The sequence below is a fragment of the Tinamus guttatus genome, unplaced genomic scaffold, assembly GCF_059628265.1.
Source record: "Tinamus guttatus ecotype Peru unplaced genomic scaffold, ASM5962826v1 Tinamus_guttatus_pri_ptg000038l, whole genome shotgun sequence".
Taxonomy (NCBI): domain Eukaryota; kingdom Metazoa; phylum Chordata; class Aves; order Tinamiformes; family Tinamidae; genus Tinamus; species Tinamus guttatus.
The window spans coordinates 1290305-1309131 of record NW_028288572.1 but is presented as its reverse complement, the minus strand read 5'-3'; the positions used below and the strand labels follow the sequence as shown (position 1 = coordinate 1309131).

Below are 18827 nucleotides of genomic sequence, written 5' to 3'. Positions count from 1 at the left end.
TTGAATCCTCTGACATCCACCGAGGGGGTAATGTAAGGCATACTTTGCTGGAACAGTAATAATCCATGCTTCATGCTCAAGAGCTGAGTCTCAGAGGAGGACTGGCTTTCTCTGCTCCCTTTGGCCTCACTCTGTCTCACTCAAGGAACAAAACAAAAAACAAAACAACGGAGAAGAACTGGGGAAAACAAGGAAAGCAAAAGAAGACAAATCACTTTAAATGGACTTTCGCCTTCTCATCAGCCTGTGGTTATCTGTAAAGCTGTGCAACCCAGGTGAGATGGAGCTGACAGGAGATGGGAAAAGGCTGTTTTTTAATGTGCTTGGTGAGATCTCCTCTATCTTGTAAGAGATGGAGTGAAAGTACTGGGGGTTCAGCTTCGAGCTGAACGAATTTTGGTGGGACACCACCCGGCTGGTGTACTCATGGGACCTGTAACACATGCAGGAACAAACTGACTGAAGGTCTGTTACTTCGGCCTTGTACCGTGGCCGACCGTGCTGGGAGTCCTCTTGGATGTGGATAATCATGCTGTTGCGGTTCCCTGCCAGGGATGCCCGTTCCTCAGCATCCCGCCTCTCGTCCTCGCTGTTCATGGTTAAGAACCTGAGAACAACCAGATTTAGAAATGCCCCAATGACTGTCAACCCTACTAGAATGTACATAAAGCTAAAAGCCACATAGAGAGGCTTCTTTTGAAGGGCCCCTTTGGTCTGCAGGGCCACATAGTCTCCAAACCCTATTGTAGTCAATGTTATAAAGCAGTAATAGTAAGCATGGAAAAAGCTCCATTCCTCATACTGGGAAAAGGCTGCAGCTCCAATGCAGAGTGTTCCCATGCAGGAGAAGAAACCCACAGTGACCATGTTTTCCATGGAGACCTCGGTGCTCCTCATCCCACAGCACTTTTTGATGCGTTTCAAGAGGTACTTGACAAAGGTGTTCATGCGCTCGCCCAAGCTCTGGAACATGACGAGTGTCAGTGGGATCCCCAGGACTGCGTAGAACATGCAAAAGGCCTTCCCCGCATCAGTCCCTGGGGCAGCATGTCCATAACCTGGGAGAAGGAATGAAAAGACAGGACAGTCAGCAAGGCAGGCGATTACAACAGCTCCTTCTTCATGCAGGCCACACGAATCTCAGCATCTCAAACACTGCAGTAGATCCCAAATTGCTCTGAGAACACCACAGTCAGAGGATCTTCCCATCTCCAGGCCCACATCCTGTATCCAGGAAAAGAAAATAAGACACAAAAAACCACGAGAGAGAAAGATGAAAGAATGCATCTTTCATTTACTTTAAGTAACCATGCAGTCTCCTAAACAGAAAAGAGATGGTGTTAGCCCGTCCCAAAATCAGAGTACACTGATGACATCCCAATTCTTCTGGCAAAGAAGAGTAAACAACTTCAATACAGCAACCAACTGAAGAAACTCCTTTTCAAACTGTCCTTCATATAAAAACAACCCTTTTCCTAGACCACCCATGAAGGCCACTCTCTGTTGGAACACCATGGGATTTTAATGCCTGCTTCATATTTAATTATTGTAGAATGACAAACTTAACAACAACTTTTACAGTTCTACAGTCTTTACAGCCAGGCTGGCAAAAGCAGTTGTGTCAGGATGCTGAACTACTGAAGGACAAAGGATGTAGCATGCTTCACAGTATAGTTTATAAAAAAACCAAAATCATAGCTAAACCTTCATTCAGAATCACACCACATATGTGAGAAGTTCCGTTTCAAAAAATTGTGATTTCAAATCATGCTGCCCTACAAATCTACATTATTTACTGATACGGTAAATGACAGTACCAAAGTTCCTGAAACAGGATGTCTGGGACTCACCAGGCCACGACAATGACAATGACAATGTACACACCACTAGCAAGACTCCCCTTAAGAATAGATTAGAAATCAGCACTTCCCAAGTGTAGTTGATTTCATCTAGACCCAAAGAGCAATGGGTGTCTCCTTTACAGGAGACACCTATTTGCCTGCAGTGCTTATAACAGAAATGTAGGGGCAGAACTCAGTTTAAAATTAGCATACCTAAATTGAGGTATCCACCTGTGCACTAGATGCCAAAGATTAAATTACAGTCAACATAGATTTAATGAAAACAGACAAGAGAGTCATTTAACTGACCATCCACACCTGCCTACCTTATGACAAGGTGAAATGACTGTACTGTGCTCCACTCACCGTATTGACTAGGTCCCAATTAGACTGACTAGATCCCTGCTGAATACAAAAGAATTTTAAAACCTATTGCACAAGTAGACATCTATACACAAACACCTAAATGCAGGTATCTTAACTGTGACTAGAGCTCTGCTGTCCTCATTTAGCCCAAATGTAGACTGTAGACACTGGAGATTCAAGGAAGTTGCTCAGACAGAGATGTCTAGCATATTTTTTAACCAATGATAATCTGATATCTGTGTATTACCTAGAGATAATACACAGGACAAATACAGCAGATCCATACTCCAACAGACCAGAAGCTGGAGGCCATACAGCATCTCAGATACTAGCAGGCAGACTAGATGAGCATGGTTGCTCTCTGAAGATGGCTTCTTTCATACTGTCCCAACGTTACCCATTAACCTCACAATCTGTTTATGGACCTGATGCTCCTGAATTTATCTAGTGTTTTTTGTTAACCTGTTGATACTGCTCCACAAACTGCTGTGGCAACAGATTCCAGGAATTCACTACTTGCTATGTAAAAATATGTTTTATCATTTTAAACATACGTCCTTGTTTCAGTTCTACACCCACCTTATTCCCCACCTTCATGAATTGGCTAATTTCAGGTCTAATCCTGTCCTCAGCCTTTTTAATCCTCCTGCAGCCTTTTTAGCCTCTTCTCAAGTAGCCAATATTCCACACTCTTGATCATTTTAATTCCTTTCTCTAGACCCTCCTTTGCTTTGCCAAACTTATTTTGAAGTATAGAGACCAGAACCCCACCTAGCCTTCAAGATATGGGCACACTTCCAATCCTGCAGTTTTGATACAACAAAAATCTGAACACTGAACAACCTTTAAAATGAAAAAAAAACCCACTGGTCAAGTGAAGAAAATTAGAAAACCAGTAAGAATGACCTCCAAAAGCCATCATTTTGTTAGCTCAGTTGCTAGTTGCTGGCAGATAGATGGGATGTAAAAACAGTTTACAAAAGCCACAGATGAATTCAGAAAGGAAGACTTTTTTTTTTTTAATGTTACAAAACAAACAGATTCACCTGTTGCATTGGGCCAGGTAGCCTGTTCATTGTAAAAAGCATTTTCCAAATTACCTGGACGGGGAAGTTACTCCAATAGATTGATGCTGGATTTGTTCCACCTGACTGTCCTTCAGTAAAGCCTATAATTGCCTCTCATTACTAAGATCATCTTTTGAACTACAGGGGTGTTAATTAAACCAGGGACATCTTCCCATTTTATAGCTTTAGTTACAGCTGATAAGGAGAAAGAAAGCTTCAGAAAATGTGATTTTCCAGATGGTTACAGAGATGGCAGTTGGTGGAAACAGCTTTTCATTTTGGGTTCTAAAGAGAATGGTTGGGGTGAAAAAAAGATTTCTTTTGATATCATTATATCCCACTTACTATAGATATGCACAAAGCTAGTTTAGGGAGATTATAAAACATTACTATTATGTGCTTACATACTAGCTCACAGATGAATTTCTGAAGTTCATCACAGACTTTGTAATTAACTCAGACTCATAGCTCTCATAAGACAGGAATATATTCACAATCCTGTTTTACAGACTGTTGTACAGTCACAGACTATAATTTCTCTCCAACTCAAACAGCTATGCAAAAGATCCAGAAATTCTGATTTCTATTTGCCTTAGGTCATGCTCACTTTCCACCACATTAAATTATAAGCCTTTTACCATATTTTGGTCATGAAGCTGGGGGACAGAGAAGGCTTATTCGAGAAGCTGGAATAAGAGTTTACAAATAAATTCATGCATAGGAGATCAGAGCAATATATTTCTACAGAGTCACGTGTCTTGAAAGAGTAGGAGGTACCTGAGGCATTGATTTCAGCACTCTAAAATGCGTGTTTGCAATAGACTTCTAGGAAAGAGCAATTTCTCAATTACTTTAGCATTACAGAATCTGTCTGATAATATGTGAAAAGCAAACTCCAATAGCTCTCTGAAACTCAGTAAATCTAAAATATGAAACAAAATCCTCCCTTTTTAACATCAGAGATTGCCCATGGGGATGAAAGAGAAGGTCAATGTTTGCCAGAGGGAGAGGGGGCACACAGAATCATCCTCCCCAGGAAACAGTCCTCTGTGGAGGACAAGGTCACTCTTCAAGTAGATGCTTTTCACTTGTGTCAGGCCTGAATAGGCAAAAGAAACTGCTTTAGCAGCAGATTTCAGCTAACAATATACAGCCTAGGGACTTCTGTTAACTTCATTCACACAAATGCTGCTGTCCTTTCACAGAATATGAAGAGAGGGCTCCACACGAACAGCAAGAAATGGCAGGATTAAAGAAAAATAGAGCATTAGGTTAAACCTGGTATTGATATTTCTTTATTTTCTGTGGTGAAGAAAGAAAGGTCAAACAGAGTGATTACAACTAGATTCAGAGAGTGCAATCCTGAACAAGCCAAGGGACAGGGATTACAGTTAGAAAGTTCGTGTCCAAAGGGGAGATGACCATAATGTGATGCATCTGTTGTGTGTGTCAGGCAGCAAAACACTCAAGCCTCTTCTTTCTTCTACAAACAGAGATTTCTGTTTATTTTGTAAGTGGCTAGTTCACCCCTGTGAAATTCTTAGTTCTTAAAAATTCTTAAGGCTAGGAGGTGCTGTTCTGCTCATGCAGCATTAGGATTTAACAACAGAACATCCCTCAGCTTCCAGAAAAAAACGGTCAAGCCTTGTAATAGGATCTGACAGAATTCATTAGAAGGCCAACTTGTTCTTTTCTATAGCTTACACTAATAGTATGAACAGATGGAGTATATACATACATAGAGTTGTATCTTGGTGCATATCTAGCTGAATACCTCTAGCGCATTCTCCAGTTTGCCGTGTCCCACAGTACAGCAGCATGACCATGGCCAGCAGGCTTGTCTGATATTTAGTGAGATGAGATAACATTTCAATGATCAAGGAGAGTCTAAATAACTTTCACCTTGACTGAAAGTGATTTCATTAGTGCCCTCTCTTTCTTTTATAATCCCTCTTAATTGCCTAAGCTTTCAAGACAGAACTCGTCTAGTTTGGCACCAAGAAGAATAGTTTGGCATGAAGAAATGTCATGTTTCAGAGTGTTATTCCAATTCTGGAGCACAAAGTACCAAGTCACCGCAACTGCTGCCTCCTCCCAGTTATGAAAAAAGTTGAACTACAGATGTCAGGCAGAACTGCAAAAATGTTTAGGGAAAGGGCCAGACCATAGGAGCTTATAATAAATGGGTACTTTGTTGCTGTCTTCTTCCTGTCTTCTCTGCCTTTGATTTTTTTCCACACTGATGTCCTGTGGAAAGCTTATTTTTCCATGACACCTTTCAAATGAGCCCCTGAGAAAAAACCCTCACCAGAGTCTATGGAAGGTCTACTCAGGAGGACAAGCACAAAGAGCTTCCTCTTGCTTCTAAAGTGACATTGCAGCAATTGTCCTGGGGCGCCAGGACAGAGTTACAGCATGCAGTAGGGCACACTGCATCAAAATGTGACCAAAACCAAATGGTTGGGGAAAAGAGTTAGAATGGTTAAGAGCATATATGATATTTCCCCCAAGCATTCAGACACCCAGCTTCCAGTCATTTGAAGCCCACAGGCTTCCTGAACCAGACAGAAACAAAGGATTTCTCTTCCATGACTTTGGCCATTCGCTCCTTGAATCTGCATAAACTTTTAGTATTTACAGCCTCCTGTGGACAGGAGTTCCATCAATCAACTCTGTTCTTTAAAAAATCAACTCCACTTTTTTACTTTCAATGTCTCTCCAACTAGTGTCATTTCATGCCCATACTTCCTATATGGAAGAGATCAGGAACAATTATTTCCTGCTCACCTTCTCTCTTTTCTAGACAGTTTATCGACAGAAATGCAATGTTATGCCAGCCCACATTCAGGCCTTGAGCAAATATCTCTGGCAGTGTGCTGCTTCTTGTGGACAGGCCAGCTTGCTTAGATCTACATCAGTGATCTTTGCACCACACTCAGCTGCAGGGTATATGCATGCCCATGAAGTCTGAGTTGTCTTCCAGCATGAATCCTCCTAAGTAACACTTTGTTTCTGGAACAAAAAGTATCTAAAAAAAAAGAAAAACCAATGCCATGCTATTGCAGTGATGCAGACGGCTCAGAATTAAGTTGATTCACAACAAAAATAAAACGTTGTGAGGAAAAATCATGAACGTTCTCAGTGCTTTGCATCTACACGGTAAGCATTTCTTTAAGACCTCAAGACAATACCTAAGCTATCAAACTAACACAGGCAAAGGGATGGGTGCTTGTTGTTCTCTGGCCTGTCCCAGTAGTGTCCCAGGCAATGCCCCTGCATGGTCACCCATGGAGGTTAGCACCAGCCTGGGACCACTCCAACCAAGCACTTCGGGCAGCATCAAGATCTAACTGTTACACAATCTCCACACAATAATATCTGTTTGCCTCTGAAGAACAGGTCCTGCTCTACTTAGCAGCACAGGTACAGCTGGTGTAGAGCAAGGCAAAGGGTGCTTCCCATACAGGCTGTCTGCTGTCAGTGGTTTGGGAGAGGTTTGTCTCTAGATGTGGATTGATACCAAGCCAAACACATGGTCAGTGCTAAAAGATAAAAATAAATGTGGCAGTGATAAGCTATTTATAGTTAGGGCTCAAGCCAGAGTGTGGCTGCAGAACGGTAAGCCTCATTCACATTTACATTCAATTTACAACAGGTTTTAGAGATCTTGAATCTTGAAACAAGTATATTCTGTATTATTCATGAGGGACGTTTTGTTTCTCTCAGAAGTAGGTCTCTCCCATCATTCATCTACACATCGTTCATTCCAGTTTGGACCAGGTCTTCTTTGACAATGTTCTCCAGAAAGCAATGATGAGCTACACCATTTCCGTGACTCAAGCCCTTCTTACTCATGCTGGCAGCAGCTCTGGGTGTGAGATAATGAAAAGACAGTAAGGATGCAGCAGGCTTCTCTAGCTTTATTATCACCATCATAAGGAAAACAGTCTTTTCTTGTTGATACTGGAATCAAACTTTCAAAATATTCAGGGAAAACAACTTCAAATGCAGGCCAATAGAGCTCTGATGGGATAGGCAAACACATACAGACATGGGGCCCAGCAGAGAAAAGATGAGGAGAAGAAATGGTTTTGTTCTCCTCTCTTCACTTGCAGGTGAGGTGGCAGCTGAAGGCCTGACCCGTGCACATCATGAGTCAGAAGACTTGATTGTCTCAAATCAGCTTTTGTTGAACTTACTTGTTGGAGCTTCTACTTGTACTGTTTAGATAAGAGATAACTGTGACCATTGACAATTCTTTTGCATAGCATAGCAGACTATCCAAGGTAACTGCTTCCTGGCTTCCAAGAAGTCATGGTCCTCCCATGAAAACATCATATCTACTCATTTCTGTAATGATGTCTGTAATGCCACATTTGCCTCAAACACTTAAAGGGGGCACAATACTAGTGGCAATAAACGTGTGTTGCTAGTGATGATGAACATATCCTTTAGAAATTAGTTTTCTTTCTCCTGTGTTAAAAAAAAAGGATCAACAGCATTACATTCATCTAGACACTGCCTCCCCTTTTTCCTCCAGGCTCTCAGTGATGCTGCAGTGCTTCTAGCTTGCAGAACAAGCTTTTTGGTTTCCTCTGCCTAAGAAAAGAGACAGGGAAGAGAGAAAAAAATCCTTTCTGCAGCTCTGTGAGGAGACAGGCACTGAAAAGGGCACAAATTAGGGCCATTTTTTCTAGTAATACCATCTCCCAACTCTTTCCTAAATCAAGAGTGATTTGGTTCTGGATTTCCAGTTGGTCAGTGTTGATAGTTCCCTGAATTGCAGCTGAGCTTGGGTAGCTTTCTAAAGAAATCAGCAGTGATACAAATGGGCAGCCAGAGACATCACCAGGATAAATTAACTTGGAACTCAAAGAGTTTCTGAGCAACACAGGGACTCTGAAAGACTGATAAGCAGATCATCTGGATTCTCTCAATAGCAAGAAACCTCAAAAGGCCAAAGAGAGACACATTGACAGTTGCTCTTGCGGTTCAAAAGTCTTGGGATCTTCACAGTAACCACCAAATGATCTGGTTCTCTGGTCCCTACACAGCACAGATTCATGTATGTTAGGGTTGTGCAGCATAAAAGCTTTCCATTTGGACCAGTGTGTTTAATATCTCTTTGGCGCTGAGAGATGTGACTGCACAAAGCCCTATAGCATTTCTGAGTCAACATTTTCCTACGCAACTCAAGTTCTCTATTTCTGACTCTGCCCCTGCATGCCTTTTCTCCACTTATTCCTCTCCATTTTGTACTCTGAAACAGTCAGGTTTGACCTGAGGCTCACATCACATCTAGTCCCAAGACAAATCATGCCCAGAACAAGATCTCAATCTGAAGAGAATCGCAGCAACTACTAGGAAAAGACTTATCAGATCATGTTATCCACTCCCAGGGGCTGGCACATGATTGTTCCCTACAAAATATTCTCCAGGGCTTTGTCCAGTTTTGTTTAAATGATTGAAACAACAGGGTTTCTGCTCTCTCCCTTAGGAAACTATTCCCCTGTCTAACAGATCCAGCTATTAGGAAGTTTTTTGATACACAGCCTGTACTCTTCTCTACCCTCCTGTAGTACAGTGCTCTTTTACAGCACTCATTCCAACACGCCCCATTTCTCTCCATCATTGTTCACTCCTTTATGCTGCTTGGAGGAAATCACAGCTTCATTCCTTAGTCAATGTTACATATGGAGCTCTTTGGGGCAGAGTCTTGCAGCAAGGAAGAAAATACATGTTTTACAGGCTATATGCAGACTAGAATTTTAACTATTTGCTCAGAAATAATTTGAGTAGCAGATAAGAAGATGCTAAAAATGTGGATATTTTTATCATACTTCTTTGAGATCCTCCCCATTCTTCAGTAATTTTCCAGGATCTTTGCTACAAATGTACAGGACTATGGTAAGCAGGATTATTGGCCTCCCTTACCAAACTTACACTTCTAGTATGCACCTCTAACTGACCAATGCTATAACATAATGACCTCACAGCATTACAAACTTTCTTTTCTTTCTTTTCATTTCTTCACATTCGGAATCCTTCTTCAGCTGCACGCATGTCATTAAGTACTATTCTATAGTACCCAATCTCCTTCAGGAATGGCCTTCTTGCCCTTCTTATTGAACTGGAATCCCTACCTGCAGGATTTAGGATTATCCAAACAGTACACGGAAGGGTAGAGGGGAGGGATCTGGAATAAATCAGTTGGGAAGATCTGTAAGGGCTCATGCCTTAATGTAAGGCCAAAAGGGAATGGGTTCCTTCTTTCTTTCCTTTATTAGGCTCTGATGACAGAGAAAGGCTATCAGAAATACGCCTTATTTTTGTTTAGAGGGTTACCTGTTTTCAAGCTAAAAATGTGCGAGGTTTGGCACAGCTAACAGGATTCTGCTTTCAGACCTGCAGAACACCGGAGACCTCCTGGCACTGCCAGGGCCGGCGATGCTGACTCTGAAGAGCCCCCCTGCCAAACAAGGTGTTACTGCAGGCCAGCCAAAAGCAGAGTGACTCGACACACCAAGCACAACCCAGCGTGGCCACAGCACTGCACCCTCCTGCCCGTGATGTCACTGCCCACCGCAGTCCACAGGGTTTGCCTGCAAATCAAAGTGACATCAATCCCTGGCAAAACGCAGCATGTCCAGAGGAGCCCTCTGAGAGGCACCGATGGCATCCAGAGAAACCACGCGGCTCATTTCACTGGAGCAGTTATATTTTGCCTCTACGATTCCCCTCTTCTCTATGAAACTAAGAGACTTACGAGAGCACGAATGATTTGTCTGGCATTTGCCTGGGTATCTGCTTTCATTTCCCGCTATATCGCTATTGTTCCCATGTAGGAGAGAAAAAAAGGCAAAAAAAAAGGATATTTTGCAAACTTTAGGCAAATGTTATCTCCTTTCTGCTGTTAGAGAAACCAGGTTTTCCTCTATTTAGAAGGACAGCTAATGGAAGGGTTAGTGATTCTCACTATGTTTCCCAGGTCCACACTAGAGAAAAGATGCCAGCAAACCAATCAGAGGGCATGACTTTTATTAATACAGCTAAAATAATTCAAGTTCTGCTCTGGACAAAAATTTAAAAGTTTTTTAACTCAACAGATGAACTGTCAGTGTGGAGGAACTAATGATTCCATTTCTTTTTCCTTTGCTTTTCTGTCTCTGCCTTTTTGTGTGTGTGTGCGCAAATACAGTATGGGAATTAGCCAGCTGAACAACAGCCCTGGACTTTGAAGGATCTTATGGAGCTTCTACAATGCTGCTAAATACTAGTTTTCCTGGTTCCAGACCCTTGCAATCACATTCTTCTTTACATCAGTCTCAGCATTTATTTTATCCAAAACCAACCCTGACTCCAAAAAAAAAAAAAAAACAACAACAACAACAACAACGACAACAAAATCGCTCTCAGACAGAAATTCCTACTTGGGGAGGCTGCAGTTTTGGCCAAAGCCTGTTTTCCCTGCAGACACTCTAATTTTCCAGCAGCTTTATTAGCTGAAATGTGGCTTCAGTGATCTGATGGCCAAACCAAGTGAAGTCCATCATAATTCCCCCCATCCCATGCCATCACATACAGACCAAGCAGTAATTCAATAAGATTTATAGACAGAGTTGATTAAGGTGTATTTATGTGTATTTCATTAAAAAAAGACTAATATTATGTTCAAATGCTTTGAATCCAAAAACAGAGTGCTTTGCTCCCAAAATAGAGTGCTTGAAAAGGCCAGAACACAGAGATTTCTCAAGTTTCCCTTTAGAATTTCAAGTGTGTTCAGTCTTTGAAAAAACTGAAATAATTCAATCAGAGCACTTCTGTGAAGGAAAAAGTTCAATTTTGACAAAGTTTTTGATATTTAAAAATAAAAATGTTAATGAAAATATATTGCCCAACTTTACTCTCCAGTTCATTTGCCCATTGAGCCAGTACAAAGTCTGCCTTAGATTTAGCCTTGGACTTTAAAGACAGAAGAGCTGAGCTAAAATGTGAAGTGAAGCAAAAGTCCTGTATTATTCAGGGTTACATGAGAGAAGATTTGTTGAAATTGCAGTATCAAGGCAATTACACGGCCATAGTTATACTGGGTTGGGACTCTATTTTGCAGTAACCTCATCCTTTTTTTCCAACAGCAGCTTCCATTCCAAACCAGCAAGCCCACCTGAGGCATGTACAGACTGACCATATCTTTCCCCACCAAGGAAAAACTGATGCTTTTCTTGCGTGATTCTGTTCCAGTCAGGAGAAATTGCACAAGATCAGGGAGATGTTTTAGGATCTTGAGACTAAGATACATTAAACGCAGAACCTGCTTTCACATACAGCAGAAATCCCCTTCATAAAAAGATGGAGATCCATCTCAGTTAGGATTTTTGCCTCCACTAATCCAGCTGAAAGGTTGTCCCTAAACTCACTCCTCTTATAGATAAAAATATTCCTATTTTCAGTCCAAATTTATTCATGTTCTGCCTACTCTCATATAAATAAAGTTCTTACTTAAACAGCAGTCCTCCCAGATTGATTCCCCTCCTTCAACGGATTAACCAAGAGCAGCCATATTCCACCAGCCTTTATTTTCCTAGGATGCATAAGCCAGCCTTTTCTAGTTTGCTGCCTAACTGCCAACTACCTGCTTTCCCAACTGTTTTTTGTAGCATTTTGCACCTTTCCAGTTTGAAATCAATTTTCTTGTGTGAGGACAACCCAAATCTAGATATAGAAACACAGAAATTCAATGCTCCATCCGTACACATTTAGAATATTACTTTATACAACTTTGGACAGATCTTGGAGACAGCACTGCCAGGAAAGCTGACATAAAGTACTGAGCCTTGAACCTACCTATCTTAGTACTAAGCATCCTTAGGACCTTATTTTGTCTCACACTGGTAGAAATAGAGCAATCTTCCTTGGTAATCATGAACTCACAGAAATTCACTATGTAGGAGTTTACGGCATAAATAAAGCCCAGGATTTGAGTTTAAACTCCATGTTGTTTAGCATTCCACAAGTGAATGCTGAAAAGAAGCCTTCCAGATGCTGCAAGCTGCTTTCTAACAAATGACCCATGAAAAGCAGGATGAGTTTTGTGAACTACTGAATCTTGAAGCTGACAGGCATATACCAATTAGTTATTCTAAACGTGGCTCAGTTTAACCTCCTAAACACAGCTTCAGTCACCAACAAATCTTTTTGCAGAGGCCAATCTAAAGTCTTCCACCTTCCCTTTTATTTCTTTATTGCTTACGAACACCCACCTCTCCTGCATCGGCCCTGATGAACACATGGAGCAACAAGATTGCAGGAGGCAGTGGAGTGAGATGCCACTTAGTGTACCTGACTAGGCATAATCAGAGTAATCCATCACTTCAGTTTTCTATTCCCAGCCAACAAGAAGAGTCCAACTGAGGAGGAAGAAAGGAGAAGCCACTTACCAAAACTCCGGCCTACAACCCCTCACCAGTTCTCTTCTGCAGGGTCAAAAATACATCCCCTAATATATTCTAGTATCATGACCAAGTATTTTCTTCCATAAAAGGTAGTTCCAGAGTTCTGACTGAAAAAGTACTTCATGTGATATTCTTGAGCACTTGTAATCATCATTAATCATCGCTCTTTGTAGAGCTTTTATCCCTGAGAACTGCCATTATGGTTCAGGACCCCACAGTGGTTAAGGGCTCTATAAATGTCACAGAATAATGGGGGATGATTCCTGGCTCTTCACCACTTTTCTGGGACATTGAGGACCACCATCTGTATTTTACATGCTGAGATTATCAGAGAGAGAAAGAGGGATTACACATGAAGAACATAGCTCACACAGAGTTTGGCATCCCCCAAAACAGCCACGTAATAAAGAAAATGGTTAATATATACAACAAGGGAGAAAACTTACTAGTGGGAATATTTTTTGTTTATGGATATCTTAGTAGCACTATATTTGTTTTGTCAAAGCCTGGCAACATTGTCCAGAACCATTTGCTGGTGACATGGAGATCAGGTAAGATAATAGTTACTTGCCACAGGCAAAGTACCCATTACTTGCCATCCTTAATTTTCACTATTCAAATTCTTCTGTAATTCTTCTCTGTAAACTCAGGTAGCTCTGCTGAGTTCAGCACATTTACTCTGGATTGGGAAGAGTAACTTCCAGTTACTCTGAGCCAGTGTAATTTGGCTCAGGGTTGGAGCTAATTCCTCACCTACACAGTATATGAGAGCAAGATATGAGAGTCTGGCTTCCAGCTGATGTTAGCAAAGCTTTGACTAGACCCTTCTGATCCAGATGGCACCAAGTGATTAAGTGATTTCAGCTCCACTTCTAAGTTTCAAAGCTTGCAGAAATATGGAGAGAGCAACATCCATAAGGGTCCACTAGACTGCCTATAAGACATAATGACCCTTCCTTCATTTTAGTACCCCTCTCATGCATGCCCTGTATGCAATGATATTATTTGACGCTCCTCTGTTTGGAAGTAGAGCTGCAGGCACATGCTCAAGTTTGGCCTCCCTGTAAGGATCTCAGTGGCATTTCATAGTCAAGTGCACATATCCTACAATCTCTCTGTATAAATAACAGTTTCTTTCTATTTGTTTGCTTACTAGCCTTGGAAGTGACATCTCCACTTCCTTATCTCATTTTCTGTGGGCTCTCCATTTGCTTGCAAAGCCCTAAGCAGTTTGATGGAGCTACTGTTCCAGCCATGTGTGCTCACACTGAGACTGAAGCTGCTTCTGAGTCCTGAAGATCTCTTGATTTCCTAATTTAGTAGCAGCATCAGAATTACAGAGTGGGCAACGTTTTCTTTATTTTTGCAAAGGACAGCTCTCAACTAGAAGGAACATGTCTGAGAGAGAAAACTCCAGTAAGCATCAGCACATCTGCTGAGTAACTGAGTTGCTTTTCTTATTAGGCCAATATGTACTATACAACTTAAAGAAGAGACAGAGAAGTTGAAAATATGCTTCAAAAGAAAAAAAATTGCTTTGGCAGAACTGCATCTTAGATACAGGCCACCCACCTATTTCTTCCATCATTTTCTTTCTACCTTTTTTCCACATCTTCTTCTTTTTTGGCTTGTTGATATTCCTTCTCTTTCCCTGCATTATCTAAACCTTAGTTCCATGACGTTCTCTTGACTGTCTCCTACTTGTTAGGATTTGTTGCAATCCCCTTCTCTTTTTCCCTCCTCCGTTTCCCTACTCTCACTCATGCCCACATTCATGCCCTCTCACTCATGCCCTCTCATTCATTCCCATCTGCCTTTTCTTCATTCTCCTCCGTCCTGACTACACCTAGCTCCTTATACAACACACACAGATTAGAGAGCTTTATAGCCTATAACCACTCTGTACAGCAGTTGTTTTATGGCCATAACAGCCAACTATAAACCATCAGCCTTATCTTTGCAGACAGGATTAATTCTGGCATGGTGCATTTTAAAATTAGCCATCCTTGGCAAAACCAGTGGCCTGTAGGTTTCGCAAGCACACAATTAAATGGCATTTGCACAGCCAAGCTCAGAGGAAACAGATATCACAAAGTTATTAGATTAAGAAGTAAAAAAACTATATCTTGGTTAGCTCAAGCACCTGAACACATTATATAAAATTTCAGAGGTAATACAGGCAAAATGGAGTTGCTCTGAGGAACTTGCCCTTCCTTTCTCCATCCCTAATCAGACAAGGGGAAGTACATGCAGTATTAGCAAACAAAATGCAGAGGGAAGTTGCCACCATATCTCCACACTTTTGGTTTGCTCAGAAGGTAACTTTTTTTGCATCAGGGAAAAAGCTAACTCAGCAGGGACTCTGGAACGTGGACACAGCCTGTGGTCTCTCCAAATTAAACACACATGCACACATCATAACGAGAACTAACCCCTCACCCCAGGGCTGGATCCTGAGCTCATGTAAGCCTCCTGACTTTGATTTATGTTGGCTAAAAATCCAATCCCAGAGCATTTGTATGTAGGAAAGGATAGCCTAGCACATCTGTGGTGAGTATCCGTGTCTAAAAAAGCCTTGCTCACACACAGACTTTCACCATGATGTTAAGCACTTGCATATAAGCCTAGATCAAACCAAATCATCTTCTGCTTGACGATGGTCAAATCTCCAGAGTTGTTTCCACATGATTCAACCTGTTGGGGCACTCTCCCCCCAATTTAGAGTCCAAAGGAAACAAAAGTCAGTCAATTTGTTGAGAGTGCCCTATTTTTCCATCACAGAAATCCCCCAGATTTCTGAATTTGGCACAGTTTTTGACGAAAACTGCACAGAGAAGAGCTCAACTCACTAGATTTTACAAAACCTGGAACTTGACTTGCTCACATAATTTGGAAAAGTTAAACATTTCTCCAAACTCCTCCAAGCACCTATTTTATGAATAAGGAAGTAGGGAACCAATGATCCTACTCTGGTTCTCCTTTAGAGGGGAGGAGATAAGAGGCCCTGTTTTTGTGGTAAGATCTGTAGTCCCTTGAAGTCTGTTGAGACATGAGGAGGCCAAGTGTCCTGAGCAATATGCCGTGGTTAGGTGCACTCTGGGAGACAGGTTCAACCTTTCACAAACCACATAGGTTTATACATGAAACTTGCTCAGCATAGCTCTCTTTTTCCACCTGGCCAAAGGAGCCAAACCCAGACTGCAGATTAGCTTAATTTGCTGCTCTTTAAAAAAAAAGATACTGGCCTTCAATTTCTCTCTATCAAGAGAAAAAAATACCCAAGCTCCTCAAATGAAAAGCCCTGCAGGATTTCATCTCTGTGAATGTGGAATGGAGATTTGACAATAAAAAAGACATTTCATTTGTCTTATTAGTGGCCAACTACTGTGGAAGGTGTTCAATCAATTAGACTGATCTTGGACTCCTGAATTATTGATAGAGAGAACTGGATTACACTTTCAAATGCTTTTAGCTTAATTGGCCAACCCATCATTGCTTCATTTTCTTTTTCTTATGTACATAATTTTTAATATTTTGTTTTGCTTTTTTAACTATAGCAGCTTGCCAGCAGCTGACCCTCTAATTCTGGTGTTATTGACAGCCCTGCTGATGCTGATCCGGGGAGCAAGTGCTGAAGCCGTGACTGGGCTGTGCTCACACATCCCAGTGCTCAGAGTACATGAGAATAGTGCTAGCCTTCCCCGGAGACCAAAGGGGATTGGGATGCAGGAGACAGCAGCTTCTGTCTATGAAAGAACTAGAACGAAAGTCAGAGATGCCCCCCTTTCTTCCTTCTGCTTAGGCTTTTTGTTTTGTAGCTCTGAATCTCTTTCCAAGCCCTTCCCCTCATTTCCTTCCTCTTTCTGCCCACCATCCTTCTCCCCTGATGCAGAAATGTAATTCATCTCTGATCTGGAGGTGATCTGGGCCAACATATCATCTCCAGCAGCAGCTGAGGGATGGCGGAATGATCCTTCTCTTCCCACCTCTGACAATAACAGTTCCTCACAAACCCTGTTAATTTTGTCCTCACATTTCCCTTAAGCATTCCAGTCTCTTCTCATTTCCCACTCATCATCATTTCTCATCCCCCACACCCTATCCCCTATTTCCCAAATGGAGCCCATCCTCTCCCTCCTCCACTAGTGGCCTGGTGTGGGCAGTTTGGGGAAAAAATGAGCAGTATTTGGGAACAAAATCAAAACAGCCAGTTAAATGCAGCCAAGAGAGATAAGTATCACTATTTGCATGAGCTTTGAGTAATCCAGTCTGCACACAAGCTCTGAACTACACTGACCTTGATTGTTTAACTCTCATTGACATACTGGGACATTAGCAAAGACAGATTCACCGAATTTGAGCATTCTCCATATTTTATAGACTAAGCACATCTCAAATGACTTTAAAGTGTAGTTCCCTGTTACTCTTTTGCAAGCTAATCTAAAGCAGAGATGCAAGCACAAATGGATTTATAAGTACTTGGGAGCTATTTCCCAATAAGAGAGGAAAAAAAGAACATCATAAGACCAGTGATGAGAAAGAAAAAAAAAAGGTAAGTGAGAGTAAAGAAGAGTTTAAAAACAGAAAAGAGAATATGAAGAGACAAAAAGAAGAGAGAGAAGATGTGAAAATGACAAGAAAAACGAACAAAAAAAAAAAAAAAAAGGAGAGGAGAAAAGCTTTCCAGTGGAAAATGATAGATACCCAATCTAAGCGTTTGGAAGAACTAGAACTCCTGGTGCTAGATTTGAAAAGGATTATTTCTGTGATAACAGGAACATGATAGGATCAGTATTCTGACTAGATTACAGTACTGGAGGATATGATCTGAGAGAGAAATAGGAGCTATAATGGCAAAATGGAAGTCTGTGTGAATAATCTGAGTGCTTGTAAAGAATTACAAAACTAGAAAACAAGATCCATGCAAATGCAATTCAGTTCCTGCGATGTTGCTACAGACCTCTGCCATTGGACAGATATCTCGTGACAATTATTAGGAAGATGAATATCAGGAATGCGTCATTATTCAATTTTCTAGATAGCAAATGCAGAATTATTGTTACTTGCAATACTGGAGCAATACTGGAGCTTCCTGGACCTAATGGGCAACAGATTTGCCACGCACACACTGAAATAGCACAGGAGCCAGCAAGAAGCAATTCTGGTTTAGACTTGGTTTATAGGAACAGTGACCAACAGCTCACTGCTACTGTTTAACTAATTGGAAGGACAAGAGAAAGCAAAAGCTGGTCTGCAACCCAGATTCTCAATTTCCAAAGGGCAAAAGGTGAAAAATTAAAGGAAGTAGTTAGTGAATCACTTGCTGTGAAGAAGTTTGAGATAATTTTAAAAAAAGATAAAAAAAAAAAGAAAAAAAGAACCTTTAAACTTCTCAGTGACAAATGTGCAATGAATACTCTCTCTTTTTCTGCACGGGAAAAATGAGAGAAGAGCATTCCCCACCTAGCTGAAACTGCCTCAATAAATAAATAAATAAATAAAATTCAATAAATAAGTATATAAAAATTGACTAGGAAAAGGACAAAATCATCAAATCTATGTCTTATAGATCTGTATATGTAAGGATAGGATGTATAAGATCTAATATGGAACAAATACAAAATAGAAATACAGAAGAGTCCTTTGGCTGCATAAGGTAAAAAAAAAGAGTCTCAAAAATATGGGTGGGACGAGGATGAGCCATACAATAATAAAAAAAAATATTGCTTTGCTTCAGCAAAACGAAAGCTACTAAATACTCAGGCAAAGACCAGACAGAGATCAGTGTCTGGGATCGACAATTTGTAACAACTCATGAAGAGCCCTATGTCACAGAATCATAGAATCATTATGGTCAGAAAAGACCTTCAAGATCATTGAGTCCAACTGTAAACTCCTCAACACCATGCCTGTTAAACCATGTCCCTAAGCGCCTCATCTACATGTTTCTTGAACACTGCCAGAGACACTGTCCACATCTCCGGGCAGCCTGTTCCAATCTTTGACTACTCTTTCTGTGTAGAAACTCTTCCCAATGTTTAACCTGAACCTCCCCTGGTGCAACTTGAGGCCATTTCCTCTAGTTCTATCCATAGTTATTT

At 41.2% G+C, this 18827-nt stretch overlaps 1 protein-coding gene across 1 annotated transcript in view; it reads right to left on the bottom strand.

Annotated features, from left to right (window-relative positions):
- Positions 1–216: 216 nt before the first annotated feature.
- Positions 217–18827, bottom strand: part of KCNK9 (potassium two pore domain channel subfamily K member 9) — a 78925-nt gene continuing 60314 nt past the window's right edge. The window contains exon 2 of the mRNA XM_088535091.1: positions 217–1058. Coding sequence (XP_088391217.1) covers positions 217–1058 — 842 coding nt within the window. The remainder of the gene's footprint in view (positions 1059–18827) is intronic.